Here is a 20,840-nt window from a genome sequence, read left to right as displayed (position 1 = left end):
CATTTAACCTGCTAACTTACCGCCTACCCTTACCCCTGCGTTAGAGGCAGGGGTAAGGGTAGGCGGCAAACTTTCCCCCAGCCCCCGCTCACCTGCCCTGGCCGCGTCCATGGGTGCTGGTCTCCGGGGCAGCCCCAGTCCTCTCCCCTCCTCCCGAAGCAACGAAAGCGGGAAAAAGCGAAAAAAAAAAAGTTGCGAGAGAGAGAGAGAGGGGATTGCCAGTCCTCTCTCCCCTCAATCCTATGCTCAGGACTGGCAGTGTAAAGCAACGAAGCGACTTATTTTTCTTGCAGCCCCCCTCCGGAGACGGACCGCGGCTCCCCTGCCTCCAGCTGCCCGCGAAGATGGATGCCTGCACGGGCGAAAGCGGCCCCTGTGCATGCAATTGGGCCGCTCCACTTCCTGGTACCTGTCATTTCAAATGTCATTTGAAATGACAGATACCAGCGTGTCCGTGAAGCGTTAGGCCAGCGCACCCAGGATACTGTTTAGCGCTCTATACAGTAAAATGGGTTGTGCGAGCCTAACGCTTCAAGGACGCTTCTTGGACGCAGCTTGCATTTGCAAGCTATTTACATACAGTATCGAGCGGTAGGTGAGCTGGACTGTGCGTGCGGCAACAGCGGGTGCGCCCGGCACTAACGCAGCTCTTCCTACTGCTCCTTACTGTATCGGCCTGTGTATTTGGCTCTCTTGTATGCCTGCTGTATAGCTTTCTGGGAATATCCTCTTACTTGAAATCTATTTTTCAATATATCCGCCTGGATCTCAAACTCTTTTTCTGTAGAGCATATTCATCTTACTCTATATAAAAAAAAAAACAAAAAAAAACTGGCTTACTGGTAAGCCCATTTTAAAGCTACGTGCATGATGGCTGGGAAATTTCATTAGGTTGTTCTGTCTGTTGGCTTACGGTGTACGGTGGTGTAAAATTGTCCATTTTATTAGAGTTACTGCTACATCCAAAAATGTGACATGCTTACATGATGTTTGAGCTGTAAATTCCAAATGTTTATCTACCGTGTTGATCCACTGAAGAAAATTCTGTAGTTGTTTATCTGATCCTATCCATATGAAAAAGATATCATCGATGGAAACGATACCAACATTTAATGTTTGCCCACCAGGTAGGTAGGTAGCTTGCAACTGAATTGAGTGTCGGCTGGTTCATAGCAGAACGGTGAGGGCTTCCCTGCAGAGGACCCATGAGCCCGAGCCGCCTTGTTTGTTGATGTAAATCATGGCTACCTGGTTGTCCGTGTAGACCATTACCCGATGCCCCCAAAGGTGGGAGACAAAGGTCCGTAAAGCGTAGCGTATCCCTCGAAGTTCTAGGAGGTTGATGTGATACGATTGTTCCTGGTGTGTCCACAGGCCTTGTGTCTGCAGGTGGTTGAGATGTGCCCTCCCCCCCCCCCCAGCCTTTGCGGGAGGCATCTGTGGTGAGTACTGTATTGTGAGGTAACAGCAAGAATGGAGCGCTTTTAATCGTCCGTGCGCGCAGCTACCAGTCGAGTTCCCTGGACATGGCAGGTGTTAGGGATACTGTCGTCCTCAGGGGTTGGGAATGTTGTCGCCATTGGCATTTGAGATCCCATTGGATGTGGCGCATGTGCAGTCTGGTAGCGGCTACTGCATGAATGGCCGCTGCCATGTGTCCCAGCACTGTGAGAATTTGAAGAGCCGAAGGAGTCCGTGTGCGGTGGAGGCGTCTGAAGAGGTGACGCATCATGATTCTCCTGTCGGGTGCCAGGAAAACTCGGTGCTGTGTTGTGTCTAAGATGCTCCTATGAACTGAATTCTTTGGGTAGGTTGCAGATTGGATTTTTGGAAGTTGATGTTGAGGCCCAACTGACTTAGGTAACCAATTGTATCGTGTAGGTTTTGTAGGAGCGTCTGTGGGTTGGACGCTATCAGGAGCCAATCGTCCAGGTAAGGAAAAACTATAATTCCCCGCTGACGGAGGAACGCCACCACCACTACCATGCACTTGGTGAATAATCTGGGTGCTGTCGAGAGACCGAAGGGAAATACTTTGTATTGAAAGTGCTGGCCGTGAACTAGAAAGGATAGATATTGCCAGGAGGAAGGATGCATTGGAATATGAGTGTACGCATCCTTGAAATCTATAGAACACATCCAAGCTGTGGGTGGAATCAGGGGCAGTATGGACTTGAGGGATATCATCTTGAATTTTTCCTTGTCAATGAATTTGTTGAGGTCTCGTAGATCCAAGATAGGACGCAGATCCCCGGACTTCTTTGGAATGAGGATGTATGGGGAGTAGAACCCCATGCCGTGGTTGGATGGAAGGAGGCATTGAATCGTCTGTTGATGAAGTAAGGCAGACACTTCGTTTTGAAACTGCACGAGGTTGGATCTGGGCCCCCTGGATGTAAGGTGGGGAAGGGGCAGTGAGCTCAGGAAAGGGATTCGATATCTGGAACAGACAATGTCCAGAACTCACTGATCTGATGTTATTCTCTCCTACTGCTGAAGTTGAGTTGTCTCCTGCCAGTACTTGGTGTGATGGTGGCGGAGCGAAGTCTAAAAAGGTGCGGTAGCGGGTTGTTGTGTTGCTGGACACTGAGGTCGTTGACAGCCTTTGCGGTTTTGGGATGCCTGTGTTTGTTGCCGTGAAGGAGGCTGATATGGTGGCATCAGAGGGTATACGAATGGTACGGGCGTCGCTGGAAGGATTGACTTCTGTTCGGGGTATAGTAGTCCCTTGACGCGGGGTAGGAATGTGAAGAGGTGAGAGATTGTACCGTTACCGACTGTTCTTTGAGTTGCGCGATTGTCTCCTGAAATTGTGACCCGAAGAGATTGTCTTCTTTGCGGGGTAAATTGGCCAGTTTGTCATGGACATCTGGTCTGATGGAGCTAGCGCAAAGACATGCGACTCTGCGCGCCGCAATAGCCGCCGCCAAAACCCTGGAGGAGGCCTCAAAACCCTCGTACACGGTACGCAGTAAATGCCATATGGCTTCTTCGACGTCTTGCATCAAGATCGGAACTGCAGGGGTGTGTGATTCTGAATCCTGTTTAAGGCACTGTACACATTCATATATATACTGAATGATATAGAATTAATGATGGCCTATCCGGGCAGCTAACATTGAGGCTTGACAGGTTCCCTTAGCAAAGTTGTCCAAAGATTTCAAGTCTCACCCCGGGGGAGTGGACAAGTGAATTTTTTATTTTTTGGCCCGCGCCATGGCAGATTCCACCACCATGGAGGCGTGGGGCAGTTGAGTAGGCGTGTAGTACTTTTGCATCTTAAACTTAAGGTCCATTTTCCGAGAGACTGCTGGTAGCGTGAAGGGTGACTTCCAAGAACGTTCGAGAACCGAATCTAGAACCTTATGTGCTGATAATGCTGTTGGTTCTGTGGGAAGGTCGAAGATTTTGAGCAATCCTAGGGTGTCAGCTCTAGGATCTGGTATCTTTTGTATATCGAGATTGAGTACCTTTCCCATTTTTCCAAGAATTTTGGATAAGTAAGGTCCTCAGGCGGAGAGTACGGTTCAGCAGGTTGCTCTTCTGGCTCAGAGGGATATCCCGTCGATGAGTTGGGAGTTGTAGTATGACCCGTAGGTGACGTGGGATGGGAAGGAAAGTCCTGAGGTGTTGGTACTGTAGTGGGGATGGGAACGTTAACCGGAGGCGGTGGTGAAGGCGTTGGTGAGACCTGCCCCAATCGTTGCGGAGATGACGGTGCTGTACTTGGAGAACTGACCGGCAACTTGTAGGTGGCTTGCATGATTTAAAAAAAAACCCCGCCAGAGCAGTAGATAAAGTGGAAAACGCCTCCTGTGTCTGATAGCATATTAGTATCCAGGGTGTGCGGGGAGTCCAATGCCTTCCTTTTCTTTGAAAGCGGTTCTTGTAAACCGTTTCTTCTAGATCGTTTTTTTGAGATCGACATGTCCGAGTAGACCTTGAGAGATGAGGACGAGGAGGGAGAATGCGGAGTCGGCACCGGAACTAGGTCTTCACTGGAGTCCGGCGAGAAATCTAAGGGCCGAAATCCTTCTCCAATGGATGTGTGATGTCGCTTCCAAGGTTGAGGGGCAATAGAATGTTGATCCATAGCCGCCTTCCTCGTCTTAGAGATCACAGAAGGTACTTATGGCTGTGGTGTTGCAGAGATGATGGTGTGCGTCGTTACCTGCGCTGATTGCGTCGTGGTCTTTTTTGAGGCCGACTCAGTAGGCCTGTTTGTGCGTCGATGCAGTTGGCATCGATCGATGCGTCAACTCACGGCGAGATTTTGGCTCTTCCAGCGCCGATGCATGCGCTGGTGGACGCGATTGTGCAGACGGCGTAGTCTGTGGCGCATCGATCGAGGGGGTAGACACGGCCTGCACCGTAGCACTCTGCGTCAAAGGCCTTTGAGCCCCGGGCTCAATTGATGGCCGCTTCATCGATGCGGACAACTCCTTCTGATTCCGTACTCAGTCCCGAGTAGAGTCCCTGCCTCTGGACGTCTGGGATGGCCTCCAGGCCTGGAGGTAGAAGGCTAAACAGAAGCTGCTTGATGCTGCTGGGGAGGTGCCTTTGAGGCCGGTCCCGGCGATGATCATGCTTTGGAGGGAGGGGTGTATGAGCCACTCCGGCCTAGTTTGAGGGCCTCAATCTTGTCGGCTCACTGCAGATGCACCCGTGGAGACATTTTCCCACAGTGGGAGTAGGTGGCTATCGGGTGGTCTGGGCCCAGACACTGATAGCACTTGTGTCCATCCGTTTGGGACATTACCTTACCACAGGCACAAGGTTTAAAGCCTGAGGGACGAGGGTCCTTCCTGTCCTTCATCGTCTTTTTATTATTATTTTTTTTTGACAAACTGAGGAGGTCTGGTGCTCCGCGTGAGATTCCGCGCGTGGATAAAACAAACTGAGGAGAGTTGATCCAAGCGCGTGAAACCACATGCAGCCTCAGAGCAAAGCTCTGACATTGCTTTGGAAGCTCCGCCTCCTGGGCCTGATTGACAGTTCCCATGACAGCATGGCTAATTCAGCCCTGCTATTGACGGGAAAAGGATTTCAATCCTTTATGAATATAAAGGGGTTTATTGCCCAACCAGAATTCTTACCTTTTAGCAATCAGATTATTGTTCAGTTACAGATGAAGCACTTTGGGATTACTTAAAATCATGCAGTGTTTGAGGAGTCCATATTCAGTTCTAGATTGTTAACTGGTTTTTTCCCCCTAGTTCATTGTAGGATAAGACCTGGTCTTGAGCATCGGTATATTAAAAGAATTTAAATAAATAAATAAATAGATGTGCCTGACTCTTAGTTCCAAGCTGAGGTTTTGTCTACAGATGTGCGTGGAAGTGAAAATACCTTTGTATGAAAAGTTTAGGCACCCTGATCAAATTGTATAAGTAGAAGCTGCCATGGCATCCACATGATACAAAGCACATCTTTCTGAAAATTTAAATACATAATTACTATTTCTTTGCAGTTTTTTGTTGTTTTGTTTTTTTTTTACAGATTCAAAACAAAATAATGTTGAATATGGCACTTGCAAAGGTTTGTGCACCCTTTTAAGTCAGCATGTTGTAACACCACCTTTTGCAGAAATAACAGCATCCAGATGTTTCCTGTAGCAAGATAAGTTCTTTTATTCTTACTTTTGGAATTTTTTCCCATTCTTTGCAGATCTCTTCTAGCTCAGAAATATTCTTAGTTCTCCTCGCATGTACTGCATGTTTGCGATTTCCCCACAGATTTTCAATGATATCCAAATCTAGGGACTATGAAGGCCATTCCAAAACCTTCCTTTTATTTATGCATTTTTGTATTCTGCCGCTTCCAAATAGATTTGTTCAATATGAATTACAATCATAACATTCATAAAATATTACATTAAAACATATAAACATAAACAAACATAAAACACAGAAATTAACAATTCCTTAAAACAATAGCATGATAAAAAACATTTAGATGAAAGATTGTCCAAACATTAAAGCCTTCAATGCTTCTGGAAGCCAGCTTTCACAAAATTTTAATAGGGCATCACCTGATACTGTTTCAGGGATCCCTAAGATCCGCAAATTATTATGGCTGCTTCTGTTTTCCAATTCATCAAGCTTTTCTTCTAGCGATTTTATTTTTTTCTTGCAAGGTAAGAATAGCTCTATCTACCGTGTCCAAACGCTTGTCATACGCCGTTATACGGGTGTTTAACTCCTGAAAGTCTGGAATTATAGGCCTCTTCCTGATCCTGGAGTTCATCGACCGAAAACTGTATTTTCATCAATTGCTCAGATACTGCCACCGAAACCACTTTTGTGAGCTCTCGCAATAGAATTTCGGGGAGGCCCTCAGCTACAGGCCCTATTTCCAGCGCCATCTTTTCCTCCACGTTGGTGCACTTATCCATGCCCAATCGCTTCAATCTGCCAGCCATCTCCGATTTTTTTCACCACAAAATTGTCCATTAAAACCTTCATAGAAGCAAATAGTTATTTGTTGGCAAAAACACCACGGTGATGATAAAATTTGCAATTTTACTGCTGAATCCTAGGGAGACGGACTTCGGAGAGTTCACTCAGTGACGTCATTGCCATGCCCCCCAACATTAAAGCCTTCAGCTGTTTTGTAAACTTGCAATAATCAAACTCTGCCTTCAAATAATTAGGGAGAACATTCCAAAGTATTGGGCCAGCATATGAAAAGGATCTGACTCTTGTCGCTTGATGCCTGTATGCATGGACCAGTAAGATTACATTGCTTTGAAGGATCTCCTTGAAACATATTTATTCAACAAGTTGTTAAACCACCTGTGCCCTATAGCAAGAATTTTAAACTATTCAAAACTTTATTTGTAACCAGCTCAGTTCCTTTAACTTAAGGGATATATGATCCTTAACTTTTGCCCCAGTAATTTATATGTGCGGCTGCATTCTGGACCAGTTAAAGTATTCTTAATAAGGGCTCAGGAAAATCTAAATAATAACCTACTACAATAATCAAGTTTGTTCATAACCAATGCTTGAATTACAGACCTAAAATCTAATGGGGAAATATAATACTTTAATCGTCTTAACAATTTTAATGTATAAAATGCAGATTTAGTAACCATGCCAATCCAGTCTTTATAGCCACTTTAGAGTCCAGTTGGACCAACCACCATTGAAGACAAGTAGAATTTCTTCTTTTTGATTTTGAAGTATATTTTGAATTGTCTTTCTGAAATATCCAATCAATGTATTCACTGACTGGGGACATTAGCTTTTGGGTACTTGCCAGGTTCTTATGGCCTGGATTGGCCACTGTTGGAAACAGGATGCTGGGCTTGATGGACCCTTGGTCTGACCCAGTATGGCATTTTCTTATGGATTATGTTGATATTTAGTTTAATCCATTCTTGATTGTTTGTTTGTAGATGCAATATACTGCTTTTCCATAAAATATATACCTGCACAATATTTTTGCACCACTGGCTGCCACACAATCCTAAAGTATAAGAGAGCAATGCCAGTGCTTAACAGTTGGCAAGATGTTCTTTTCTTCAAATACTTCATCCTTTGTTATCCAGATGTATCTTTTGTGGTTGCGGTTAAACAATTCAATTTAATTTTTGTTACACCAGAACACTTTGTTTCAAAAAGATTCAGGCTTATCAAGGTTTTGTTTTGTGAACTTTAGACAATGACTTTTTGATGAGGTCATAGGAAGGGTTGTCTTCCAACAATTCCCATGCAGACTACTGATCTATAAGCAATGCTGTAATGTGGACCTATGAACAAGTACTCCAATAGCAACTAAACTTTTTATTTATTTAAAATTTTATATACCACTCAAATCAGCCAGAGCTATCAAGGTGATTTACAAGAATTAACATATACAGTTAAAACATATGACAAACATCACATAGGATGTATTTAATAATGTATACATGTCATGTAAATGCCACCTGCATACACTTTAATCTGATTCTGCCACCATTATCCTTTATTACTAGAGCATCCCGTCTGTAATGACTGGTTAGACCCTTCACTATCTGGAAACAAAAAAGCTTTTATAAGCTTACAAAATTTCTGGAAATTTAATTCAGCCCTTATGGAAATAGGTAACTTATTCCAAAAATCCAATGCCATCACTGAGAAAACCCTTCTGGCAATATGTTGATTTCTAATGCAATTGACAATTCCAGTTGATGACCCTGAGATGACCTAAGCAGCCACCTTGGAACATACCATTTTAATGTGCCATTTAGGTATTTTGGCCGATTACGTCACATACACTTAAATATCATTGTTGATAGCTTAAACTGTATGCTTTCGGCTACTGGCAGCCAATATAGTAATACCAGCAAAGGTCTAGCGCTCTCATATCTACTCTCGAGCAGCACTATTTTGTAAAACTTTCAGTTTCTTGATCTTGGACTTTGAAGTTCCTAATAATAGTACATTACAGTAATCCACTGAACTCATAAACATAGATGATACTACTGTTTGGAGTGTCATAAAGTTAAAAAGTGATTTCAATTGGCAAACTGTTTTTAATTGTAAATATGTTCGCCTTGATACTTGTAACCCATAAACTTCCATGATAAAACTGGAATCTATATCCACCCCCAAACTCCTCAATTTACTAGAGATTGTAAGCGGGCAACCGCAGTTTTTGGGCAGTTCTATCAGATTTTCTTGATCTTGCCATGAACTCAACAGTTCCCATGGAACTTGCATTTTTTAACAATGTTTGACAGTTGAATTTGATAGCTGGAAGCCTTTAGAGAGATTTTTGTAGCCTTCCTCTGCTTTCTAAGAGTGAATTATTTCAGCTGCTTAGAGGAATACGTGCTTATTGAAAGCAGACATAACAATCAAAGAGAGAATATTTGTTAAACCATGGAATTCTCATCATTTAACTAATTGAAGGCTAATAAGTCTTCAATTTTTTTAAAGTAATAATCAACTAGAATGGTCAAACAGTTGCACATTCCATATTCAGTTTTGTATTTTCAATTTGTTCAAATCAGCAAATATTAATTTTGTATTAAACATTGCTGAAATAGGTAACGTTTGTTTTTTACCTGATAATTTTCTTTCCATGGGTCCTGCTAGACCAGTCCATTATCCTGGGGATTTCCCTGTTTCTCATCTGTGTAGATAAAAGGCACCCTCTTCATGATCTCACTTCCGGTTATAAAAGGGGAGTGGTCATAGGCCCTTGCCAGTAGCCTCCTGCCAAAGCAACCAGACAAGGACCCCTACTTCTTTTGCCTTCTTATTGTCCACTTCTCTATTCTATACATCTTCCTCCATTTTGTTTTGGTCCTTCAAGATCACTCTCCCTTGGGGGGGGTGGAAAGGGAGAAGGACAGAGAATTATCACCTTGTGTGCCTCTGCTGGTAGCACCTGTATTCCTGCACAGGGCTTGGACTAGTCTAGAAGGCCTCAAAAGAAAAATGTTATCTTCTTTTTTGCTTGCTAAACCAGTTCATTACTCTTGGGAAATACAAAAGCTCCCCCTTAGGCTGGGCAAGAGGAATATGGGGTTGCTTTAAGGACACCTGTTCCAAAGGCCACTTTCTCTAGTTGTACGTCCGGCCTGTAGTGCTTGGAAAATGAATGCAGGGATGACAAAGTGGCTGTCCTGCAGGTGATGCTTTTGCCCAGGTAGATGCCGGTACCAGAGTAGAATGGGCATGCGGTGTCTCTGGCACTTGCCTTTCTGTTCAGCGTGTAAGCTGAAGCGATGGTCTCTTTGATCTACCTTGCTATCATTGCCAGTCCCCATCTATTACCAGAAGTGAGGTCATGAAAAGGATATGCCCTCTTTTTCCAACAGCTGAGGAACAGAGAAATCCCAAGCATAATGGACCGGTCTAGCAAGTGAAAAAAAGAATGTTGTGTTTAACTTTGCATCATGTAGAGGTTGTGTCCGTTTCGCTTTGCTTGCAGATTCATTGAAACATACAATTGACCAGCAGTGCCTAAATTTTGCACACAGCCGAAAGCTTGGTTCAAAGAAGGGGGGGTCAAAACAAAGGCTTTTTGAATTGCTGAACATTAATGTAGGTAACATTACATTATTATTTTCAGTTACTCTCTACATCACCCAAGTGCCAGTAGAATTATTCTTGCATGCCATTTAGTTACTGTGTGCATGGTATAGGTCTGTTCACCATAGTATATAACTGTACTGCACCTCTAAACTTGTTATTACAGGATTGAAGTATCCATAAACATTGACTACTTCTCATCTCCTAAGATGAGCACTTCTGAGCAAAGCTGCCATAGTACTTTTTGCATAAGTTGTTCCTTGTACATTTAATGCTATGTTTTCTCCCTATTTTTGAAGTTGCAGGCTAACAAACTGACTGCAGACTTATATCACTTTTTTGGTTTTTGGTCCTATCTATGCCTGAAACTTAAGCATGGTTCAAAGTTACTATAAGAAATTGAAAATTAATTAGTAAATAAAGCATGAATTTCAGTTTTGGAGGGCCAGGGAGCTAATACAGAAAGTAATATGTATTTTCAAGCAAAAACTGAACAACAAGTAGAGTATTTATTTATTTATTTATTTATTGTTTTTGTTATACCGAGTTTCATGATAGGCATCACATCAACCCGGTTTACAAATAACAAGGAGTGTAAAGCATAACGTAACGTAAAAAACAATATTTTCAATAAGAACCTTGAACTTTAAATACAGTGAATCAGAAAAAGCAAGAGGGAAAGTTACAAAAAACAAGGAAAATAAACTAGGGATGGAAGGGGAGAAATTGAACAGCACAATATTTACATTTAATATTCTGACTGTAGAAAGTTGATAGGAAAGATTTATCTTTGTATAAATTTCAGAACTAAAATAGAAAATAATTGTCCCTTAGTTTCCAAAACTAACCTATAGTGGGCAGTATTGTCCTAGACTTTGGCTTCAGGCATCTGAGACGTTAGGTACCCTTGATTCTCTGTAGTTTCATTCAGTAACCCCCGGTGCCAGTCCAGATTTCTTTGTATGTAAAACAAATACTAATGGGCTCAGTCTATTTCTTCTTGTATTTGTGATTTGGCACGAGTATGCTTTGTAAGTGTTGCTTTGTTCATTAATTGAATCTCAGAAGGCTTTAGTCACTGAGCTAGGAGTGTATCCAGCTGGCAGCTTTTATTATAACCAGAGGGGTAGGATGATGGTTTTTGATCATTTCTTAATCAGCTACCAAGCAGTGGAATATATGAGAGCAGGAGCTGATCCAACTACAGCTTGCCAGAAAGTAATTTCTCGAATCCAGAAGTATGAGCCGGAGTTCTTTGGTGCTGTCATCTGTGCCAACACAACTGGCAGCTATGGTAATTTTTTTTCTCTATTCATCTGCATTATAACTTGAAATATATTTATTTGAAAACATATCACTCAGAACAGACTATTGTCCCAAGATGTATACATTTTATTCCCAGGAAACAATACCTTCAACATTGTAACCAACTAATATTTTCTCAGCTCAAGGCATATTTCCATGGGATCTACCAGTTTAACAACTGAATAATATGTAGCCAAATTGAAAATATGAAATTCAGTTTTTTACAAATGAATCTTCTTGGCCTGTATAACTTTATGGATTAATTGATTGTAACAGACATTTGACATTTATTTATATTCCACCTTTTAGCACTTCCAAGGGGATTACATTCAAATACTATAGGTACTATACCCTATCCATAGAGACCCTTATGTATAACATAAAGGCCTCCAGGTTGCAAAATTTAGAAAGGCATGACAGTTGTACTTGGGAATAAATCTCCATGGGACAGAGCCAAATACCTTCCAAACTAGCCTAATATCCTTATTATGACATGGGAAGATACTAGAGGCTGTTTGCATATCTTTATCCAATTCAAGAATTTTACAGGATAGATCAGAGTGATGAATATGAAAATACACATTTCCCCATTTTGCTCACCCTTGTTTGGAGTATGCTGTTCATTGCATGGCATGAGGGGGTCATACATCCTTAATCCTTCAATATTTTTATCAACTAAAAAATGTATGTAGTTTCTTCTAAAAGAGCTTCACTGATTGTGCTTTACTTAAAATAAAATTTCTGCAAAACCTTATAATCCCTGCTGTAAAAGGCCCTGGATTTTTCATTAAAGAACTTCTACTCCAACACTCTTGGTTTTTCCTATTCGCATACTCATAACAATAGACATTATGAGTCTTAAATGTATGATAACATTCAGTTTAAAAAAACAGCATATTTTTAGAGCTATTTTGATGTCAAACATATCTAAGCAAGAGAGGAAAAATCCAAGCCACCAAAACCCCCGAGCGCTTTAAAATTGATGCCTGTGGCTAGCCTACATTCAGCTGTTGCCACTATAGTGGACTCATGTCCAAAACAAGCTTGTCCATCTGGTCTGAGATTATAACTTTTCTGGGCATCATATATTATGTTTTAAGTTTGAAGAATGCTTTGCTTATTTATGTATTGTCTTTTAAAGAACTCTGTAACCCGGCTTGAAGTTATTTACGCAAGTTTCGGTATATAAAATGCTCAAATAAATAAGGGAGCTGGAGCTGTTGTGTGCCCAGGCTCGAGGGGAATTTTCATGGCTGGCCTGACACTGAAGGGAGCTGTTACAGCACCAGGCTGCTCCCTGCCTCCACAGAAAGAGAGAAGATGCCCCCTCCCCAAAACAAAACAAAACCCATAACCTTACCTGCCCCCCCATCCAGGACATACAAAGGAGGAACCCTTCTCCTCCCCCCCCCCCACAAAAAAAAGATAATAAAAAGTTTCAAGGAGAAATCAAATGTTGCCCTTGCTTTTCTATTTTTTTCCACCCCTGTTAAATGAGGTCATAAACCAGTCAAACACGCCTGAACTAGCATTTGAAATACAATTAAACTTTCCATTAAAATCAGGAATTGGACATAAATATGGAATAAGATAGTGGGATGTCAGGAAATGAACTTCATTTTACTTCCCACAGTGCTGGCACACCAGTCACAGTTTTAAAGCACCAATACTTATTGTGGATCGTTCCTTATTATAAATGGACTAAGTAAATATCAGTGTCTTGATTGGCTGAGATACCACTACAAATCTGACACAAATCACCACAGGTCAAATCTAGGAACACATGGAGATGGCATCTTTTTCACGTCTCCACCATTAAATCAGAAATTATATTGACCCCCCCCCAAACCCCCAAAGAAGCTAATTTGCCTGCTTCCCTTCAGTTAGGTATATGTAACAACATTTTTAAATTGTCACCAGTGATACTTTTAACCTTACTGCTTGCTTTTCTGTTCCACCAAGCTTTTGCTTCCCTGGGGCCTATTGCTTTAAATAAATATTAAAGAAGGTTTAGTTTAAATGAGAAAAACCCCATTGGATTTCTTCAAAATGTTTATGAAGAGACTCCTGCTTGTCTTCAGTGTAGTTCAAAGCAGTCTGGGATCAGTCATTGCCAAGGCCTGTAGCATTAGTGAAATTAAAACAAGTCAAAGGCGCTATTTACTGATCAATAGAGCTTATTAGACTGATTATGTCAATCCATCGATCTTTTACGTTTCACAATTCTTTATTTTTGAATTACAGGAAATCATTAGTCTGTTTGAAGATGCTTTTTTTTTTTTTTTTAAACTTAAATCACCAACTTTGGTGTTATAATTAAAACCAAACAATCATGTTAGGCTGCACAGATTTTTCAGACAGCAGTTAATTTTAGGTTAAGATGGGGAGGCTGAGAAGTCCTCCACGTTGTTGATAAAATGTCTGCATTATTGTAGCAGAATTAGAAATAGTCTTGAGGTAATTGAATGAACCAAAAGACATATTAATCTTGTATATGTTTGACAGTTTTTTACTCATTCTTTCCGCTCTCTCTTCTCACAGGTGCTGCCTGCAGTAAAGCTCCAGGATTCACTCAGTTTCATTATATGGTGTATAATTCTTTGATGCAGCATCCCCTAGAGAAAGCAGTGGACTGTATTTAGTTTCCAAAATGGAAAAAGAGCTTACAATGTATTTCATCAGCATACTATTTCTAGTATTGTGATATTTGTAATTCACATTCCTCCTTAAATCCATATTTTTATTTTGGCTATAAAATAGCCATGAAAATTTTCCATTAAAATAGATGTCTTTATTTTCTGTATAGCAGTAGGATTGCTGTTGTATTATCACATTACAATTAAAACAATCTCGAGAGTCTGTGCTATGCTGTAGTCTCTGATGTGGAACAGCATTGCTTTTGTATTTTAGATCTTAGAACGGTGATTCAAAAATCTTGAGTTCCTCCAAACGATATTGTTTTTTGTTGAGCTTTTAAACCTAGTCATTGAATATCCAGGAGAAATGTGCATACATTTGATTTCAAACTAGTTAATTTTCATGCTTTCGTTACCCGTAAACACTGTTCCTTCTAAACTGTGCATATAGGCTGTGCGCACAGAAAACCCTGATATTTGCATTAAATTGGCTCATTGTGCGCACACATTACTCAGCTCATAAAAAGTTGCAAACCAGAAATGTTTTGCGCATGTAGCCTTTCAAAAATTAGAAGGAACATTGCCCTGAAATCTAGACCTGTCTGGGGGAGCTCGAGGACTGGATTTGGGTCAATTGTCTTTTGAGTCCTAAAGATTTGAATATAACTATCCATCCTGCTTCCAAACTAGTGCCTGCCGCAATTTTACCCTCTCATATGCTTCAATGTACTAGTCCTTATAAAAGTGCTTTCTTGAGATATCACAACTTCAGCTACTGCAAATTAGTTGGTACTGATGGTATTTGTGCAAGCTGCCTTATATGTTAACTAGCGAAAAATGTCCAGCGCTGCTTGGCTAGTCTGGTCTATGTAACAGCCTGTGTGTGTGTTTGGGGGAGCCTCTGTATGGATGCATGTGCGAGCTTCTATTTGTGTGCTTATTCCTGCCTGTCCTTGATTGTGGGAGTGTGAGAGAGAGAGGGCTCTGCAGACAAAGTATATTAGTGAATGTTACCCAGCATTACTTTGGTTCTTTGGTCAATATCAGCCTGTGCCTTTGCCTGCTTGGGGGTGCGTGCCTGTACAGCAATGCTTTGCAGGCAGTCTATTATTTATGCACAGTGTGCCTTCCACTATTCTACGTGCCAACTGGTGGCCACAAACAGATTGACATAATAAGCCTGTCATATACCTAGATCTCTTTAGATAACATCAAACCACTGAAGCCTTTTTAGCAAAGGCGTGGATAAGGGAAGGTATTCAAGGTTGTGCAAAAGAATAGGGGTATCGGGGTCATGTGATGAGATGTAAGCTTGAAAGGATGTGTTGCCGATAAGCTCCAGGTGCCACTCACTTGAAACAGCTCTTTTTTTTTTTCCTCCCAATTCAGCATTTGAGCACTGCAACAATTATGTGAGATCTCCCTTAATATATGGACAAGTATATTTTTAAATAAAGATGAGGACGTAGTGACAATATCATTGAAAAAAAGACCAGGTGAAATCTTCTAAATCTGAAATGGCCAACAGCAATGATCTGAAGGATGGGGTCTATAACAAAGCATTAATTGCAGGCCTCCCATGCTCCTTTGTAGCTGCAGTGGTGAGCAGATTAAAAAAGATAACTTATCACAACCCCTCAGTTAATAATTTGATTATTGAAAGGGATAAGCTTATTGATGGGATTGAAGTCTGAACTTCCTCTCTTGAAACATAGAAATGACAACAGAAAAAGACCAATCGGTCCATCCAGTCTGCCCAGCAAGCTCCCACACTTATTTTTCCATACTTATCTGTTTCAATAACCACCAAGTTCAGGGCCCTTGTTGGTAACTGTTTGATTCAAATTTCCTGCCACCTCCTGCCATTGATGCAGACAGTAATGTTGGAGTTGCATCAAAGGTAGACATAAGGCTTTATGGTTTCGGGTAGTAACCGCAGCATCAAGCAAGTTACCCCGATGCATGTTTACCCAGACTGCACAGATCCATGCCTTGTTGGAAGTTGTCTGAATGTAAATCCTCTTTTCCACATTTCTCCCTGCCGTTGAAGCAGAGGGCAATGCTGTATATGCATTCAAAGTGAAGTATCAGGCTTAATTGGTTTAGGGTAGTAACCGCCGTAATAAGCAAGCTTACCCCCACACTTATTTATTTACCCAGACTGTGTAGTTCAGTCCTTGTTGGTGGTTGTCTGAATGCAGAGAGCACTGTTGGAGTTGCATTAACCGTGTGAAGGCTTTTGAGTAAGGGTAGTAATCACCAGGTAGTAGTCTCCATTCCAGCAAGCCACCTCCATGGCTCTTCTCTTCATTCCCATCTTCTAGCCTTTATGGATCCACAGCGTTTATCCCAGGGGATTAAAAGAGAAGGTTAATGCACTTGAAAAAGCTGCTGTTGAAAGCAAAAATAAGATTAAGGATGTTGAGAACAGATCTGGAAGGAAAAATTTAAGATTCGTAGAAATACTTGAAAATGTTGCTGATGGTAACCTGGTGGGACTCATACAAAGTTTGCTTTTGTGAGAAGTGGGCTTTACTAATATGTTTATAAAAGGGACCTCTAAAAGAGTATACAAGATTTGTGTTAAAGCAGTAACATTGTCGTGGCCCAGAGTAGCGAATTATGCTTACAAAAGTGCACTTCTGCAAGTTTATCTGAAGAAGAATGGTCTGCAGCATTAATGGAATAAAATCTAGTTTATGCAGAATGTGTGAAGGAAAAAAAGTTTGCTTTATCCAGTGAATTTAAAAATTTGGCACAGTGTTTGAACTCAAATGCTGGAAATTTAGTGCAGTTCAAACTTTTCTGTGAGATGTCACAAATTAGCATGAGGTGTGAACTTGAGCATTGGGAATATACTTTCATCTAAGAGAGACCCATTTCAGAGCTTAAATTGTGCTGGTAGGAGGTAAACACAGGGAGAAAGCTTTTTGGGACCCATTGACCTTTTCCTGCATGGATTTAGTTAATTTTAAACATCTAAACTCTTAAACATTGAGCACAGTTATGATTGACTTGAGGCTTATACTAATAACTGACTTTAAGATGTTTTAAACCAGAGATGGCGAACTCCAATCCTCTAGTGCCACCAACAGGCCAGGTTTTCAGGTTCGCTACAATGAATATGCATGAGGTAGATCTGCATACAATGGAGACAGTGCATGCAAATCTTTCTCATGCATATTCATTGTAGAAATCCTGAAAACCTGCCCTGTTTATGCCACTCGAGGACTGGAGTTTGCCATCCCTGCTTTACATTGAGATTGTCTTGCATGGTTTGCACCCATATACATGTTAATGAATATGCAGCAGGATATGAGGGGAATGAGATTATATAATTTGTTTTGGTGGTGGTTGTGGTGTATAGGAGGGAGTGGGGAATGAATGATGTGTGAAGCAAGGAAGAAAGCTACAAAAGTTAACATTCCATGAATTAATTATGCAGACTTCATGGTGGAGGATGTTTCTCAGTTTGGGACACAGCAGACCTTGTGATCAAATACTGGTTAAATCTTTCATTTGTACGAAGACAATTTATTGCCAGCTTAGATACACCTATTAAGGGAGATAAGCACTTTAGTAGATAAAAATGTCAAATATGTATCTCTTGTAGAAATACACTGTTGTATCAGAGCTAGGCAATTCCAGTCCTGCAGTGCTACCACCTGATTTAGTTTTTAAGACATCTACAATGAATATGCATGTAGTATATTTACATATAATGGAGGCAGTGCATGCAAATCTACTTCATTCATATTCATTGTGGATATCCTGAAAACCATTGCCTGTCCCTTGGTTCAATAATGAACATGTTAATCTTAAACAGATATTTTTTATTTTCTAATTGGACCTCTAAAAATGGAGGATAGCAATTTTGATACACAAGTGTGTGGCTCTTATAATAAGAAATTAAAGAGGAGGCAAATATTGGGGAACACTTGGGAAAAAGGTTGCTTTAGCCTCATTACATACATTCCCTAACTAAATGTAACCACTCTTCCGTTATACTAGTTGCTTCACAAGTATTGTCATTATGATATTTCAGATACCGGAAAGGTTTTAATGATGTACAATCGACAAACCTTTTCCATTGCAAAGAAATCAGTAGAACTAGGGATCATGTAATGAAACTCCTGGGAGGATGACTCAGATCCAAAGTCTAGAAATATTTCTTCACAGAGAGGGTAGTGGATGCCTGGAATGCCCTTCCGGAGAAGGTGGTGAAGACAGAAACGGTGAAAGATTTCAAAGGGGCATGGGGTAAACATTGTGGATCCCTAAAGGGTAGAAGATGGAAATGAAGAAAAGAGTGCATGGGGTGGTGGTGGTGTGTAACTTGCAGGTGTGGCAGTTCCTACCCTTAACAATAAGTCTTCATACTGTTGATGCAAATCCATTACTGCTCTCTGCTTTAACAGCAGGGGCAAAAGAGGAAAAGGGGAATTAGTCAGACAGCAACCAACAAGAAGATTGGATTTTATGGTCTGGGAAAACAAATAAGCATGGGGGGTAACAGTTGTCTTCACCACCTCCTCCAGAAGGGCATTCCAGGCATCCACCACCCTCTCTGTGAAGAAATATTTCCTGATGGTGGTTCTGAGTCATTCTCCCTGGAGTTTTATTATGTGATCAGTTCTACTGATTTCTTTGCAACGGAAAAGGTTTGTCAATTGTGCATAATTAAAACCGTTCAGCTATCTGAAATATCATAATGACAACACTTGTGAAGCAACTGGCATAACGGGAATGCCTATTATGATGGTCTTAGGCATGTGAGAAGTAAGATATAGTAGTAAGGAATTCATGTGAAGTTCTTCAGTTTTGGGATAATATTATGTCTTCATATTAAGGCACTAACATTGGAACATCACAAAGGTTTATGGACCACTTTCTGAGCTGAACTGCATGGCATAGGATGTGGGGACCTTTCCTAAAGTAGCATCTATCGCAGTCTGTAAAATATCATATTGCACATAATCTATAATTATTAATATTGTTTCAACTACTACAAGCTGGTAATGTTTAAGGCTGCAGTTTCAGCGGACAATGATCACGCGTCATGAATTTGTCTCTCCCACTTAGAATGTTTTAAATCTAATAACTTAATTAGAATTGATCAAATTAATAAATTAATTTCAGCTTGCTGAAACATTTCAAAGGTGGGCCATTGGTGCCAAACTCCCTCTTCCCCTACCCAGCTGAACAGCAGAGGGGGCACCTCCACACTGATCGCCTGTTTTAACTTTAGATTGGTCCTGTATGTATCACAAAGCTTTCATTAGCTTTGTAAAGAAATATCTACAACAGCTAAGCTCTAATGAGATGACTAGTGGTCCAACTGAGAAAAAAATGTTTTATGTACAGAACACAAACTATTATCCCTGATGATTTGGAATGACTGTTGGCTTTTTGTTTATTTTTCTTACTTATTCCAGGTCCCATCTTGAATGTATCTTTCAAAATAAAATTTATTACAGTTCAAATAAAAAGTTACCAAGACTTACATAATTACAAATCCAAGAACTAAATACCTTGGAAGCTATTTATATGCTGATCACATACAAATTAAACCACCCATTCAAACCTTGTATCCTCTCCATTACTGTTTCATCTCTCCTTTCCTCCACTGCATTGTTTGAATTAGTGTAGGCAGTTCCTTCTTACACTATACTTTCCTGTGCCTTACACACTTTTGCCCTTCCCCATACCCATCCTATAAAGCACACTACTCCCCATCCTTGGCTCACCCCTCGAATAAACTGCCTCCATTCCTGTGCTGCTCTGCAGAACATCTTTGGCTAAAATCACATGTCCATGCTGACTTCATACAGTTCAAATTCATGCTGACCTTTGAGTCTGCTATTACACTTGCTGAGCAAGACTACCATGTCCATCTGACAAATTCTCTTGCAGCCAAACCTTGCCATCTCTTTGCCACACTCTGTTCCCTTCTCAAAAGTCCTTTGCCTCTCTCCCCTCCTTCATTCTCTGCACAGACTATGCTACTTCCATGATAAGATTCACAAAATTAGTCTCAATCAGTTCACCTCTACTTCCCTCTCCCCCATTTCATTCCCCTATCCTTCCCCATCCTCTGCTACTCTCTCCTCTTCTGAAGTCATAGTGGAGGAAACCGTTCACACTGAACTATTTTGTTCTTCTGACCCCATTCCCTCAGCTCTGTTTCCTCTTCAGTCATCCCTTTTGTCACATCCATTTCTTATTCCACAGCTGCTGTTCCTGCTGCTGTCAAACATTGTGATCACACCACTCCTCAAAAAAAACTCACTGGACCCTACCTGTCCTACTAGCTATCATCCTAGATCCTTTTTTTTTTCCTTCCAAACTATTTTAACATGCTGTTCACTTGTCTTGACTTTTTCATTTCAAGCGATTCTTACATAAGATATGCCATACTGGTTCAGACCAAGGGTTCCTCAAACCCAGTATCCTGTTTCCAACAGTGACCAATCCAAGTCATAAGTACCTGGCAAGTATCCAAACATTAGACAGATCACAAGCTACTGGTGCTTATTAACTATGGTCATAGCAGTTTATGGATTTATCCTCTAGGAACTTATCTAAACCTTTTTTTAAACCCAGTTACACTAACTGCTGTAACCACATCCTCTGGCAATGAATTCCAGAGTTTAACTATGCACTGAGTGAAAAAAGAATTTTCTTCATTTTGTTTTCAATGAGCTACTTGCTCACTTCATGGAGTGCCCCATGGTGGTCCTCTGAGAGAGTAAATAACACTGGGCAACAATGAAAGTGTTACTGACCTAAAAAGGTCCTACTCTGTAGTATCTTGATGTGCTGAACACGAATATGACCATGAAAAGTTTTTATTGCCTTTCGTTTTGAAGATATT

The 20,840-nt window shown here is 41.0% G+C and overlaps 1 protein-coding gene across 1 annotated transcript in view; it reads left to right on the top strand.

Moving 5' to 3' along the window:
- Positions 1-14,189, top strand: part of AGA (aspartylglucosaminidase) — a 57,023-nt gene extending 42,834 nt beyond the window's left edge. Inside the window, exons 8-9 of the mRNA XM_029580558.1 lie at positions 11,186-11,319; positions 13,872-14,189. Of these exons, the coding sequence (XP_029436418.1) occupies positions 11,186-11,319; positions 13,872-13,972 (235 nt within the window). The 3' untranslated portion in view covers positions 13,973-14,189. The remainder of the gene's footprint in view (positions 1-11,185; positions 11,320-13,871) is intronic.
- Positions 14,190-20,840: the final 6,651 nt, after the last annotated feature.

This window comes from Rhinatrema bivittatum, chromosome 1, assembly GCF_901001135.1.
Source record: "Rhinatrema bivittatum chromosome 1, aRhiBiv1.1, whole genome shotgun sequence".
In the NCBI taxonomy this organism is placed as follows: Eukaryota; Metazoa; Chordata; class Amphibia; order Gymnophiona; family Rhinatrematidae; genus Rhinatrema; species Rhinatrema bivittatum.
Note: the sequence above shows the minus strand (reverse complement) of the source record. Positions and strands in the feature narration are given on the sequence as shown.